Here is a 15,603-nt window from a genome sequence, read left to right as displayed (position 1 = left end):
TAAGTACTACAACTTCCCAGAGGCAGCTAGCAATAATAATAATAGTTAACATCAAACACTTCAGAGTAAACTGGGATAGGTTTAAATGCTAGTCCTGTCACTTTCTAGCTGTAATGCTTTGGGCAAGTTATTTAACCTCACTGAGCCTCAGTTTTCATATCTATAAAATGGGAATGGTAATTGCACCTAATGATTGGTAGGATTATAAACTTTAATGGTAATGAAGTGCCAAGAACCATGCCTGGCACAAAGTAGGGGCTTAATAAAATGTAGTTATAATTTTGGTTCACTGTGAGGCTATATACATGAATAAAAAAAGGTCCAGAGGGACAGGAATATGTCACAAAGAAGGCATCTAGAGCACACAAATCAATTATATATATATTAATACCACATAATAGTTTAAGACTCTACACAAATTTTCAGTGTATTTGCACTTTTTACATTCTTAGACACCCTACATCTGGGCTATGTAATAAATATGAATTGATTATGTTTAAATGTCTAGAGTCAATAAAATCTGAATCTGTTCTAAAAAATGAAACATGTGTGTAGAAGAGAAAGTCAGTCTGTCCTTTGCATCAGCCCAGAATGAAAGGGTAACAGTGAGGTATCTGGGAGAACTACAGTTATTGACATCACTGACCTATAAACATATCCCCTTCAGCATGATATACAGCACTTCAGTACCCTTGTTTTTATATAATTGCTATTACCAAAGCCTTTCAATTTCAAGTGCTCAAATGAGAGCAATTCATATTTCAGATAATCTGCCAACGAGGAAAACTAATTTCAAAATATTTGATCATAAAAGTTGTCCTCAGCTTCTACAGAGATAATTTAGTCAAATAATATCAGATAATCTGAAAGCAGTCTTAGCAGGAAATTGCTCGGGACTCCATCTAAGCAGCTTCCATTTGCACTTATATAAATGTACTGAAAGTGTAGGAGACTTTGACAGCCTGCCATATGTGATTTCATTCCATAGCCTACCTACTTTACCATCAAAAGTTATATCCTTTGAAGCATTGCCAGAATTACTTTACCCCAGTAGATATGCTAGATGTGCCCTTTAAAAGCCATATCATTTCTTTTCTACTCTGACTAGTTCAGGGTAGCATCTGCTCAACTAAATTCCTTTGAAGGTTAAAAATAAAATAGCCTACTTCTTCTGCTGGGCTCCCCTCCCCCACCCCCTACCTACCCTTGTGCTGAGGATAAAATGCCCAGTGCTGAATGAATTTCAGAGAGTACTTTTTTTTTTTAAAGAAGAAGGAGCCTGAGAAATTGCCCCTCTGCTTCACACTTAAGGAAAATTAAGATCCAGGCTTTTTGAAGGTCGCTTGCCTGGTCAGAAGCAGAGACAAGACCAGAACCAGGTTTCCAGGACCTTAGTCCAGAGGGCCTTCTCCTGCTTCTCCAAAGGCAGAAACGTCTAATAGATAAAAGGCAGGCCACACCAGGAACCAGGGCTTCCTTGGTGGCTCAGAGGTAAAGAATCCACCTGTAATGTGGGAGACCCGGGTTTGATTCCTAAATGCGGAAGTTTCCTGGAGAAGGGGGTGGCAAACCACACTCCACTGTTCCTGCCTGGAGAATCCCCATGGTCAGAGGAGCCTGGTGGGCTACAGTCCACATGGCCACAAAGAGTCAGATATGATTGAAGCGACTTAGCACGCAAGCCAGAAACCAACAATGGCAAACACCACCAATGGCGTGTCTTAATGTTATAAACAGAAAGCGAATGCTGGGATTTCACCTCCAGGAGAACGTTTGCTTTTCAGAAACAGTCCTGCTTGGCATTCCTTCTCCTCAGAGCTGCTGACAGTTGCAGTCAGTTATTACACTGTTGTGACTTGGAAGCTTATGCCCCTAAACAGATCAAAATTAGTAACATCATGATTCAGGATTGTCTATTTTCCCCTCAGCTTGCTAATCTATGCCTCTTTTATAATTATTTTAAAAGGCACTATCTGATTTCCTGAGCACCGCCCCAGGTGTTCTCAGCGATAATGAATGGATAAACATATCATCTAGTGTCATGGAGCAGTTGTGACATTTTAGAAATATCTTCCGTTCAACTCTTCTAATTTCGATGTATGTTAACATCCAAAGTGGCAGGGTTTTTTACTAAAGAGCTGAATGAGTCCCAGTCAATGTATGATTTACTTGTCTGCTCAGCTGAAAAGGTTTGGAGATGTAGTGAAACGGCACGGTCCTTTCTTGCTCTTTGCAAATTCTGGGATGTCAATTCTAATCAACGAACTGGAAAAATTATGTTTTTTTCTTTTTATAATTTCAAGGAATTGGTTCCCACTCTCACCTCTTATTTTCCTCAAATTTGCATCTTCTGTCCTAAGGGAATGTGTGAAAGTGAAAGTGAAGTCGCTCAGTCTTGTCTGACTCTTTGCGACCCCATGGACTGTAGCCTACCACGTTCCTCTGTCCATAGGATTTTCCAGGCAAGCATACTGGAATGGGTTGCCATTTTCTTCTCCAGGAGATCTTTCCGACACAGATATGCAGACAGAACATCAAAGGCACACCTAACTTCCACTGCAAGTGCTTTGACATGACCCTGGACAACTAGAATGAACAGCATGACCAGGTTGCAAAAGACATTCCCCTTACAGTTGGCAACTGAGGCAAGGAGATCCCCATGCTTACCAGGAACAGTGAGCTCTGCTTGCCCCTAAAAAGATGTCTGCCAATAGAATCTCATGTTCCACACAGTCATTTCTGATTGATTTGACAACAGAATACCTCTGAACACTTTTTGTGCCTCTCCCCCACTCCAGTACTCTTGCCTGGAAAATCCCATGGACCGAGGAGCCTGGTAGGCTGCAGCCCATGGGGTCGCGAAGAGTCGGACACGACTGAGCGACTTCCCTTTCACTTTTCACTTTCATGCATTGGAGAAGGAAATGGCAACCCACTCCAGTATTCTTGCCTGGAGAATCCCAGGGATGGGGGAGCCTGGTGGGCTGCCATCTATGGGGTCACACAGAGTCGGACACGACTGAAGTGACTTAGCAGCAGCAGCAGCCCCTTCCTTCAGCAGCAGCACCCCCTTCCTTCACTGCCCCCACCCACTTTGATTCATCAAGTAGACAATGGTTTTCTTCATAGATACTTAAAAGCAAGAGTGGAACTCACCACTTAAAGGAACACTTTGTAATACAAGTAATCTTTATGTAGTCATTTTGTGATTTGGCTAGCCTCAACATTTCTTAAGACAAAGCCAACCTGGACATTTCATAGGAAAGGACCAGATCCTAACTAATGCTACAATGCTGGCTTTCTGGAAACATTCCTCGCTATCCCTGCTATATATAGCCAAGCACATTTTAGGCAATTTTAAGCTCCTAAGAGTATCAAGCTTAACAATTAGGGGCTTCGGTTAATCAGACCTAAGCAGCTAATAAAGTACAATAGTAACAAACATCTGAAAGTCAAGACAGGCTATAGAATTATACTAAAACTTGTGAACCCATCCCTTATGTATCTGCTTCTTAAAGCCTTAGCTTTTTCCTCATCGGTAGGTGATCTTCTATTGTTTTCCTGGCAAAGCATTATAAAAGGGATTACCTGTGGTTAAAAGTAAGGTTCCTATTGGGGACAGAGGCCAAAAGGAAGGCAACTGCTTGATACAAAACTTGCTTCTATAAAACCTAGGAAAAAAGCTAAATGCAATATACAATTCTTTACCTGATATCCAAATGCTGTTACTGACAAACTTCTGAGGTCTACCAAAATGCTACACTTGGCACATAGGTGATCTCTGTCACCTCTGCCAAGGGCCTGTTGTTGTTTATTCGCTAAGTTGTGTCCAACCCTTTGGGACCCATGGGCTGCAGCCCACCAGGCGCCTCTGTCCATGGGATTCTCCAGGCAGGAATACTGGAGTGGGTTGCCATGCCCTCCTTCAGGTGATCTTCCCAACCCAGGGATTGAACTCAGGTCTTCCACATTGTAGGTGGGTTCTTTACTGACTGAGCCACCAGGCAAGCCCAAGAATGCTGGAGTGGGTAGTCAATCCCTTCTCCAGGGGATCTTTCCCACCCAGGAATTGAACCAGGGTTTCCTGCATTGCAGGCGGATTCTTTATCAGCTGAGCTACCAGGGAAGACCCCCCAGGGGCCCTCCCTTGCCCTAAAAACTGCCAATCTCAAGCCACTTTTTTCTTTCCCAGGGAAAACTTCTTTGTGCGTACATTCTTTTGCTTTCAAAAAAAAGTCTGCATAGATATTGAAAGTAATAGATTTAATCTGCCAGTACATTAAAAATTAACAGCATCAGAGGAAGTTTTTGTCTTATTATTGAATGTGGTTAAGTTTGCAGTTATAGGAGGCCGAAAGGGGGAGGAGATACCCAAAGGAAAACCTGGTTTGCTCTTTCAGTGAATCATTTTGGAAGTTATTTATATCTGTAGATAAAAGTACAGTAGGCATAAAAACCAAATCGGAAAGAAACCAATTTTATACATTTATCTACATATAGAGGCATGTGAACAGACATCTATTTATATGAATACACATCAAAAGATGCTCTGAATCATTGGAACAACTGCTATCAGTCTCTTTAAAAATGACTCTTTAGGAAAGAGATTACATCTCTGGACTGTCATCCAAAGGGGGCAGAGGGAGTAAAAAGGATAAAAAGCCACATGGCATTTGTTGTCTAAAGTCAGCACCGGTTTTCAGGTTATCAGCCTGGTTCTAGAACTCATGCAAAATCCTAATTGATTTCCTTATTATATTCCAAGTGAAATGATCACTGAAATTGTTGCCATGTTACTCTTGTTATGAAAACCATGCCTTCTTATGTAAGAGCTAAAACCCATTATAGATTGAATGTGTGTGTGTAGAAATGAAATTTGGATTTCGCGCGAATTTAACAATTTTATGACCTTCTTCCCAGGAGGTCAAGTTATTTCTAATTCTTCATATGAGCAGTTTGCCCTCACTCATCACTCTCCTAGGGACCAGGCTAACTGAGGAAGGCTTAGGTTTAGAGGCATTATTTTGCATATATTGCCTGTATAAGCACCACATTATAGACAGAAATTATCTTTACTTTCCAACTTTGCATAATAAAATAAGCCATTAAATTAATACCATATAGAAAATACTGCTTGTCAGGCAAAGAAATGTACACTGCTCTCCAGAAAACTGGGGACATTACATTGCCAATGCCTGCATGAATAATACATGGATTAATTCAGAAAAACACCGTTTCATTATTTAAAGATGAATAAATTACGGACTTAGAATGATGACTAAATTTTCTTCTCCATTTTACTTTTGTTTAGTGCTCTACTTTAAAAATAAATATGAAAAAAAAACCATTTTTATCCACACAAAGAAAGCAAGCTAGTGTCTCAAAAAGTATTTTTTTTCCTGACTTTAGATTTCTTGATCCCATAAAATGAAGATGCTACACTTTCTTTTTTTTCTCTTGATCATACTAACTCCAGAAATTAAGAAGCAACGTAAAAGGTCTTCAAATTATACATTTGAAAACAGCGAGTCTATCTTTTATTGTCTTGTGATTCTGTGATTCAGCCTAACTAGAAAAGCCCTTTTTGCAGAGTGACAATCTGTGTTTTAGCCTCAATGCCTGGTAAAAAACATGTTCAAAGGCATAAGTAAAAAGAAGATAATTCTCATGTATGATGATGCAAATTTCATTTTCTTTCGGGGATTTTGGTTTACTCTGAAGGCCGGTTAAAAATCAGTCCCATTTGGGAACTGATGTAAGCATGGAAGAGAGAAAGCCATGCACCAGTAATAAGGAATTAATTTGGAGTTAAAATAAGTAAAACATTCCCATGCAGTGCATTTAGGCTGAGCATAAAGTGACAGCCAGCAGATTATTCCACCGATTTCTAATGCTGGAAATTCGGATGGCATTTACTAGCATAACCTTTCAACTCTGCGCACATCAATAGAGGCCGACAGTGGCTTGAAATATGATTCCTTGCAGATAGCATATCCTCATTCATCTGACTGTGCTGCTCTGTGCTCCATTGCACAAACAGCGTCTCACCCACTTCTGAGAGGACACTAATAAAAAAGGCATCAATTTTCAGCTCTAGTACTACTGTGATCTCTTTATATGTTCGACATCCAACATTAAATTAAAATGCTGTTATAAATCCTACTTTCTGAATCTGGAATGAGTGTTGGGTTTTTGTCGCATGAGACTGCAGCAAATCTTGTCAAAAGCAAGGAAGCACGTCTTGTTCGCTCAGAATTAATGCTGTGGATGAAAGAAGGAGGTAAAAGGGGTGGAATCGGGTGAACTGAGGGTGTCAGAGCCGGTAGGGACTGGAGCTTCAGGGTGCGAACCCTGGACAGGGTTTTTGCTGCTTTCAAGAAGTGGCTAATCGAGAACTGTGATGATTAGGGACAAGCTGCGGTGGCGGGAAGATAACTGATAATAAACAGAAAGGCGCACACATCCACATCCATATATACCAATAGAAATATTTTAAACATAAAGAAATCATCAGTTATCCCTCTCGGCAGAAAAATATTTTCCAAACACCACTGGTCCTGAGGAAGCCTCGTGGGTTCTATCAGATTTCTTCCACAGGCGCTGCCATGCCAGTTCAAAGCCCAAGAGCCCACAGTGACATACTCTTGGGGAGTTATGTCAATATTACATCATTTTAAAGTTACAAGAGAAATACTTAGAATTACTGGATGGTGAGGGAACAACACTATCAGAAACTAAATGGTATGGAGTCAAACAGTTTCAGAAGCTTTCTGTGTAAAGATTGTAGGGGAGAGAAAAAAAAAAATTCCTTGCAAGTACAAGGCTGAAAGAAACTGGCTGGCTTTTTCCATTTTGCTAAGAACTGCCATATACTATAGAAGAACAGGAGGGAATTTTTCTACCCTTTCTGATAATATGATCCCTGCTAATACAGGTTATCACCTAGAACTCTGTGAACTAAATGGTAATAAGGGTTTCCACAAAGATCTGGTGCGCAGAGCTGCTGTGGTCTTCCGCCCGGCTCATTCATAATTATGGATGAAATAAAGAGGCGTGTTTGCCTATTTGGGAGGGTGCAGGGGGGCGGGAGAAGAAAATGGGGAAGAGCGAGCAGTTCAATATCTGGATCGAACAGAGGAACTTTTCCCCCCAAGGATCCTGCCGGGAGGAACCTTGACATGCACAAAGTCAGAACGTAGACAAAGTTGCCCTGGTGAGAACGATAAGGTCGCCCGTGGGATTGCTGAGATTATCTCTGTCAAGCACTCGGACAGCATGCAGTCAAATGATGCATCATGCAGTCATTTTCGGGGGGGAAAATCAATTTCTTCACCAGGTCGCTATTTGCTTTTCAAAGTGCCCTTGTAGGCCTTCACTACCAAGCATTTATCAATTTAAATGTTGTAAATTGATAATGTGCCACTGCGCCTTGTCCTGTTTCTGAATTATTTTGATACTTATATTTTCTCAATAGTCTCTAAACCCTCTGAGCTTCCACATTCAAAAGGGCATTTTTCTTTGTTGCACAAGAAGTGATGAACTTTTTACGATTAGTACAGGAGAAAAATGCAGACTTACTGAGGTTAAAAACCAACAAAAATGACAAAACACAAGCTGTAGAAAATTATGTATCTTTTTTTAAAAAAATTAAGATATGCCTACTTGACTTTATTATTATTATTATTTTACTCGACTGACTTTAAAAGGGGGCACCGAGCAATATTTGGAGAGTTGTATTTGTTGATTGAAGGAACACTGGTTGTCCTAGTGTTGCATCAATTTCACACACAGATTGAAAAAGCTAACACTTGGCTCCATTATTATAAGGCCTCTGCTGTGTTGAAAGAACACCTGTTTTGCCTTTATAGACTATATCTAGGACATGATGATGCCTAACAAGAGTAATAATGTGTAAGCTAATGTCTTTTTTTCATTCTGCTAAAGAAATATATGTGTAGGTGTATGTGTGTGTGTATATATATATATATATATATATATATATATATTATAAGCATGGAAGTAAGAATATTAACCACATACTAACCTCAAGTTGATTTGCATTGAAAAACACAGAATGGGAGAGTTGAGGCTTGCACTTTGGAAAAGCAAAAGAAAGACATGGCGGTTGCAAAGCATCTTTAACCTCCAGTGATTTATTGGCCCTCAGCCAAGTTATCAGGGGAATCTAATTCTTCTTTATTATTCAAATAAACCACATTTGGCACCATGGTTCCCTTTCAGAACAGCTTCACAAATAGACTGAGCTCTGTCATTTATTTGACCTTGTACTTGTGTGCTAGAGCTGTAATTTTATTTGCCATTCTATATAACAAATGCAGAGAAACCTAAAATATGGAGATGAACAACAGGATGGGGGAAAGGAGTTTATGGTAAAGATATCTGCATGGCTTAAAAAAAGGCAAAATTTTAAATGACCATCTATACCTTTTTACTTTCACCTCCATTAGCTCTTACAGCTGCAGCCACCCTACCTCTTTCAGCAAGCTGCCTTGAACCAAGCCAATGCATAACCTTGTTTGCAGCTTCCTTCTAGCTAGCTTGTAACAGCACGGAGGTATCTTCTACCAGAATGGGAATGTGGTGAGAAGAAAAAAAATGACTCATCTGCAAGCTGGGCATTGGAGGCCATGGGCAGGTGATAAGAGTATATTTTAAGAGAGAGCTTAGCTGGTTATAGTATATTTCCTTATGATATCACAGTGGAAAAATCTGTTAACTTCCGTCTGCTCCAGGACCCATTATGCTTTAAACAGAATTCTGTTAACTTGAAAACATTTTTCTAGAATAGGTGCATCAGAATCATCGTCTTTTAACCCATTTTCAAGATAAAATGTTTTCAGAAGGGTCCACTTTTACCCTCTGGTTAACTGAGACCCAAGTCCTCTGCCTCTGGCAAATAAAATTTTGACTTTCTCATCAGCATTTAAAAGAAAATGCAGTATTTGAATATGGATTAAGAAAAGCTGATTTAAAAGCACATAAAACATCAAGCTAGTCAATGCCATTGTAAGTACTGGATGTCAGAACATCATTCTCAAAATGATCTGAGGGGAGTAGTATCTTCTGCTTCCTTATGGGATTTGTAATACGTGTGCTCGCCTTAGTTTTATGGGTCATTATAGCCTTGTTCTGAATGTGGATTCCAGTGGAAGCAAACTGATATGTCATAATCCACATATTAGCTCCCACAGAAATTGTTTTTGAGGTTTATTTTAATATTTCAGTCACCAAAAAACTTCCTTTTCTTTAAGAAGTGATACTTCCTTATTTGTGATTGTTGGCTATAATTAGCTATATTTCCCTTCTTGCTTTGGTTGCCCGGAAGCTCATAGGTAAATTTGATACTTTATCAGATCATTTATATCCCTTCTTATAAACCTTTATTCTGTTCTCTTACTATGCAGTAACAGATTACTTATGTTTATCTTTCTTTTCCCTAGACCCTACTTCTATTTTGCCATTACTTTTTATTGTATATGTTTGTGTAAGCTATTTCTTTTTTGGAAAGAGGAGGGTTTAAATCAACAAATAAATATTTCTATAAACTTTAATTTACACTCCTATATTGAAGTAGAAATGCTTTTTATTTATTATATAAAGTCTCTTTTGGATTCTTTGGTGATTAAGCCCCTTACATGTTGGAAGAGGTTCCATAAAAGTGGGCTACCCATCATTGCTATATTTTCAGTATTAGGGAAATGACTCCGTTTTCTTTCTTTGCTTTCACTTTTGCCTATTCCATTTTACGTAAGGAGCAGAATTGTCTTTAGCAGCTCCAGACACCATCACCAGACATAAGAAGTCATTTAATCTCCATGCAAGCCAAACTGCGTAGTGAGTACCTGGGAATCTTTACACCTACGGATGCAAGTCAACAATGCATTTTCTACAACCTGAAACCATATCTTGGTTAAATTAAATGATTATCTCTGGCAAAGTCAAAGGTCTGCTGAAGATGTTTGGACATCATCATAGCATAGATCACTTCATTCCCATCATCAAGATGATATGAAAACACCCTAAAGGCAGTAAGTGGTAAACACACATCCTGGACACCTGGAGTTACCCTCGATGGAGTGGAGAAAAACCTGCTCTGGCTGTCTCTATATTCATGCCACACAACTGAGCTTGCTAGAAGTTTCTCTGCTTAGTTCTCTCATGAGCCAAAAAAGAATCCTAATTCTTTCTTGAGAACATAAGCCGTTTTAAAGCCACCATATTTATTTACATGTTCAAAGAAAATAAAACCGAGGAAGATACATCTTGAGAGTTATAAATGCAGACACAGCTATGCTCTAACAAACTGACATGTTCACAATATTCCTCAGCAGTTTCACTGGGTACATATCTGATGATACACACTGTCTTGATTTAATAATACTGCTTAAAACGGAAAGGAGGGAACATAACTATATAGATTCCTTATCACTGTCAAGAATTTGATGGAAAAATCACGGAGTCAAAGTTGTAGGATATGAACAGAGTGGTATGCATTTAATTAAGGGTGTGTGTGTTTAAAAGATTAAGGATGTACTTAATTGAATAACTTTTAGTACACTTTACACTGGATGTCGCCAGTGAGCACTCCACACTCCACAACTGAAAGAGGGCATGAAAGAAACTTGGGAAGGGTTATGTCTCAGGAAACCCAATTACTCTTTTAGGACTGAGAACATTAATTGGATTGGAAAACCTTTCTCGAAGTTTTAGCATACAGTTTCCCCCTTATTCTTTGGGCATTTAAAAACACACTACGCTCTTATCAGATTATTTCCATGTTAACCCAGAACTAACGTCTGGAGTTCCTAATTTGTTTTGAACTCCAAATATGTGCATTGGTATATGCAAAAATCACTTAGGAGTGATCTACCCTTCATCATTTCATAATGCCCTCAAATGAAGACTTCTGGCCACACCACGTTTGTCTAGCTGCACACTGGACTCTTTGTGGTGACACAAAACACAACCTCCACACAGGGCCACAGCCCACGGTGGCCAGCATCTGCCCCCGGGTGAGCTGAGACACTGACAATTGATGCACACTTACTTTATAACGCATCCCACGCAGAGCTGGGGAGGAACTGTACAGAAGTTGCCAGCTACCAAACCATGCCTGCATAGCTGTTTTATTCCTATGGAAACCTCAATGATTTGCCTCAGATTATAGGAAAAGATTGACTTAATGTGATAGTAGAGAAGCAGTGGAATCTCTTGCTTTTAAGGAGAAACCAACACAGGGTTAAAGCCAAATTTTTCTTGAACAGATGATATTTCAGATGGCCACACTATTCCAGATGCATCAATTTCCTTGAAAATCCAATCCATATATGTGCATATGCTGTGCTGGCAGGAGGACTGACTGAAATGGCCAAAACCCAAGAGCTAATATTCTTTTGGCCAGAATAATGCAATTATTATTTTCCTAGCTATCAGTCTAAGCATACAGAGCCATCTGTTATGCAAAGCAAACATACACATCTCAATTACAGAAAATGCAGTTGCCTTGACAGAATTTGGATTACACCACTAACCAGGGCTGTAAAATGTGTTTTGAGCTAGTATATAATGGATGCTTTTCAGGAGTTCCCTAATTAGCATTTACCTGCTTAAACTAATTATTCATCCTTCTTCTTCACTGGCTTATTAAACTTTGTTGGATAGCCTGCACAAAATATGAATACAGGCATTGCAGAACAACAAACAGTGGCTTTCCCAGGTCTATACAGTGTTAGTATGGTGGCACACCAATTTCAACATTGGTGATTCCCAACACTAGGTCTCAAACAGACTAAGACAAGGCTTCAAGTCTATTAAAAGCCATTAGAAAACCAGAGATTTCCACGAGACACAAGAATACTAATATTGAATTGATAATAGCCCAGTTTCTATCATTTGGTTTGCTCAAGTCCACATAAAACAGAATTGCTAGATATACTACAGCCAATAGCTTGCACATTCTTCAAGCAAGAGTTAATGCCCGCCACCCCACCCCAGGCTTGGATTCTCAAAAGTAAATAATTAAATTTGGCAGTGTTTCTCCTCCTCCCCCAACCCTCCTCAAATGCCAACTATCTCTCTTTATTATTTCCCAATGTCTTTCTTGATTTAGCTATTACCCAGCAAACTCACTAACAGCCAAAATGTTCCAGCCATGTGCTGCCTCCTTACAGCAGTGCCAACTTTCAGAAGCAATGAGTCTGGGGTGAGTCTTGCCTAAGAGGAGAGAGGCAGATCTCATCTCCATCTTTAGCTCAAAGGAGCAACTGAATGAGAAGTAGATTATCCAAGTTGGCAGATCATCCCATACATACAAAATCCTTCCCACGGAACTGCGTTTTTCTTGTGCCAAACCACCAGATGAAAAGGGTCAGCCTCAGCCAATCACCTGTATGGGCACGGATACCCAGATGTTCAGCATTTGAATGGAGAAAACATCTGGATAATTAGTAGAACTGCAAACTTTTCTTCAGGGTATTTTGGCATTCTGTAGTGGCAGCCTGTGTCTGGGAATTGAACAAAAGTCAAATTTTTGTGTTCCAGGGGGACTATCAAGAACGAATGTCTAGGGCTTTCATCCCCTGCCCCCATGTGCCTCCGTCTTTTTTTTTCCCCCCTTTTCACCTCTGACAGACACGTGTGGATAATTAAATGGCAAATAACAAAAGATTATCTTATTTTATGAAATCGTGTTTCTGCATAAGGAAGCATTTGCAAAGGCAGCAAAATACCTACTTGCAGGAACAGTTCCTCCCCACAACACATTTTAATGGTCTCTCTCAGCATTTCTTGACTCCCTGTCATTGTGTCAGCTCCCAGGACAGTGCAGGGTCCTCCATAAACATCCAGTAATAGGACACAAGGGAAGCACTATTAGTGTGTCCCTCTCCTACTGAGCACAGAGGTTTCAAAGTTCAAAACAACCAAGGGAAGAAACTTCATTTGTTCTCAATAAATTAATAATGATCCTTAGGGGGTAGGGACGGGGGAATCAAGTTTTGAGCACAAGTTGATGCCAAATGTTCTGAACTGACATGCGGCTTTCTCAATGACGTGGTGAGCAGAGTCAGGGAGAGCCATTAAAAAATAAACGGGATAATTCACTCCAAATATAATATCTGTTGAAGAAGGAGGACAGGCATGAGGCTGAAGGAGCCTTCACAATTGCTGTCAAGAATCTAAAATGGTTTTACTTACTTGTGAGAGGCCTAGGTAGATGGAGACTGTTTCAGAAATGTACAAAAATTTTCCTTCTTGATTTAGTGCAAATACAAAGCCATCCAGGGACTGCAGGAAAAAAAAAAAAAGTTAGTAAGTAGATGTGATGGAGATTTCGTTAATAAGGCATCTAATACAAAGCAGCACATAACCAAATTTAAGATCACTTTTCCTTCATGTTTAACATAAGTCTAAGATCTTTAACTACCGCGTTATACATGAACAAATAAAAGGTCTGAATTAAGATCACAAGCTATCTTTCCCTTATTTCAGGCACTTCCTTATGTCTGTCATTTAATCAAGATGCACTGCATTTATGTATCAAATCAGGCCATGCTGACTTTCTGAGAGGTTGCCTTTATGTTTTTGGATTCAGTAGTTACTGAGATTAAATCAGTACAGTTATTAAATAGCTGAACAGGAATGAAAACTGTAATGGAACAAGAGAAAAAAAGTTCCTATATAAAAAACAAGTAAAATCACCACTTATGCTCCTATGGATGTCAATAATTTGCTAATTAATGAAGGATTATTCTCTCCTCAATCCCAGTGCCTATTGTATTAGAACAAATAGGAAAAGTCAACATATGATGGATAAATGTTTACAGGCTGAAGCTTCATAAATTGTAATCCTTTTTTTTTTTTGCAAAACTCTGTATTAAAGCTTTATTGCAATAGATCTAGTTTCTATTACAACTCCTGAGATGGAAAGAAAAGAAGAAAGCGGGGAGAAAAGAAGAATACTGCATATTATCTGCAGCTCCTGAAATGTTAGTCTACTTTTCAAATAGAGGACTGCATTTCCAGTTTGATGAATGGTGTAAATCATCATGGACTCCCAACGGAAAGATATCACTCAAATTGAGAATAAATTTGTTTCAAATTCTTGCAATCCAAGTGCATTTTATATGTTCCATCATTCTCACATCTTGTGTTTTGTTTTATTTATGTTTAATCAAGTGGGTTGCACAAGTACTGCTTGCGTAGGAAAAGAAGTTTTAAAGATTAGTGATATTTACAAAGGCTGTGAGTTTGGAAATACAGGGAATCCTCATTGGGAACAAGGTATGTGGTGAACATTAAACTAATGACGTAATTTTTAAATACAGAAAGGTGGAAGAAGCATGTAAAATTCAGGTAGAAAAATACACGGCCTTAAATCTCAGCAATAATTTCAGTCTCTTAAAATACTGAACTTTTTTGGAATTTTATACGTATATATTGAATATATGTATATAAATATGTGTATGTATCATTATGGGAATATGTGTGTGTGTATGAAATTTGATTCCATGCTTCCTGATTGCTTTTCACAGCCCCACTGATCAGAAACTATGAGAAGTACCCAACCTCCTCCTCTGAAAACAATTGGGTGAAAACAAGTGGGTTCTGAAAACAATTCAAAAATTCGATTCAAAAGTCACATTGTACTGTACCACATAAAAGCAAATCACATAATAGACAAGATTCTGGTCAAGACAATAATAATAGCTCACATTTATTATATACTAAGTGGGTTGCATTGTCTCTTTTAATTTTTACAAGTAGCATTTGAAGTAATTATGTTATTATCCACATTTTACATACAAGGAAATTGAGGCTTAGTGAAGTTAGCCAACATGCCTGACCTTAGTAAATGATGAAGTTAGGATTCAAACTCAGATTGTCGGATTCAGTCACTACACTGCCTTGCCTTCCACTAAAAATAAAGATTTTCTGCTTGATACAAGGACATTAATGAAAAGAGAAATTGGACAGCATTTCTGAAATTAACATATTTATATTGAGGCAGCCTCTAACTTCTTAAAAATCATTCCTTGTTTTTGAATGATTTGTTCCAATGATAGAATCCTACCATTTGGAGATGAATGGGGAGTGGAATGACAAAAAGAATTCATAAGTCACTTCCCAAGAGGTCACCTTTGCTCTGTAATATCTCCCTGGAAGCATCTAGGGGACAGAAAACAAAACAACGTCTAAGAGAACTGGACTCCTGATCTTTGACAAAACTGTCAAGCCTTCTCAAGCCTCGCGAGAGCCAAACTTTCAATCTTCCAGTGTAATACAGTGGAAGCTTACTTTGAACCAAAAGAGCAAAAATGGAGAAGTTTCCTTTGTAGGAGTTTGGGGAGCATCTCATTTCAACATGTCTTCACCTCAAGCCAGGTGTCTCCTAAGGATGATTCATGAGGATTAGGACTGCCTCTTTTAAACTTATCCAGGAAGAGAAGGGCCTAATTAGGTTTTTTCTATTCAACCTAAGAGCCATGGTCTAGAATATAATCACAGGGAGTTGTGTAAACCATCTTCTCAAACCCTAAAATGCCACTGTCAGATCAGTGGGACACAGAGAGAGACAGAAGATAT

The 15,603-nt window shown here is 39.0% G+C and overlaps 1 protein-coding gene across 2 annotated transcripts in view; it reads right to left on the bottom strand.

Moving 5' to 3' along the window:
• Nucleotides 1-15,603, bottom strand: part of NPAS3 (neuronal PAS domain protein 3) — a 956,265-nt gene that overhangs the window by 244,187 nt on the left and 696,475 nt on the right. For both annotated transcript variants that reach the window (XM_068991246.1, XM_068991247.1), the window contains one exon: nt 13,216-13,305. In XM_068991246.1, the coding sequence (XP_068847347.1) occupies nt 13,216-13,305 (90 nt within the window). The remainder of the gene's footprint in view (nt 1-13,215; nt 13,306-15,603) is intronic.

Source organism: Capricornis sumatraensis, chromosome 19 (genome assembly GCF_032405125.1).
Source record: "Capricornis sumatraensis isolate serow.1 chromosome 19, serow.2, whole genome shotgun sequence".
NCBI lineage: Eukaryota > Metazoa > Chordata > Mammalia > Artiodactyla > Bovidae > Capricornis > Capricornis sumatraensis.
This window is presented reverse-complemented; position numbering and strand designations above follow the sequence as displayed.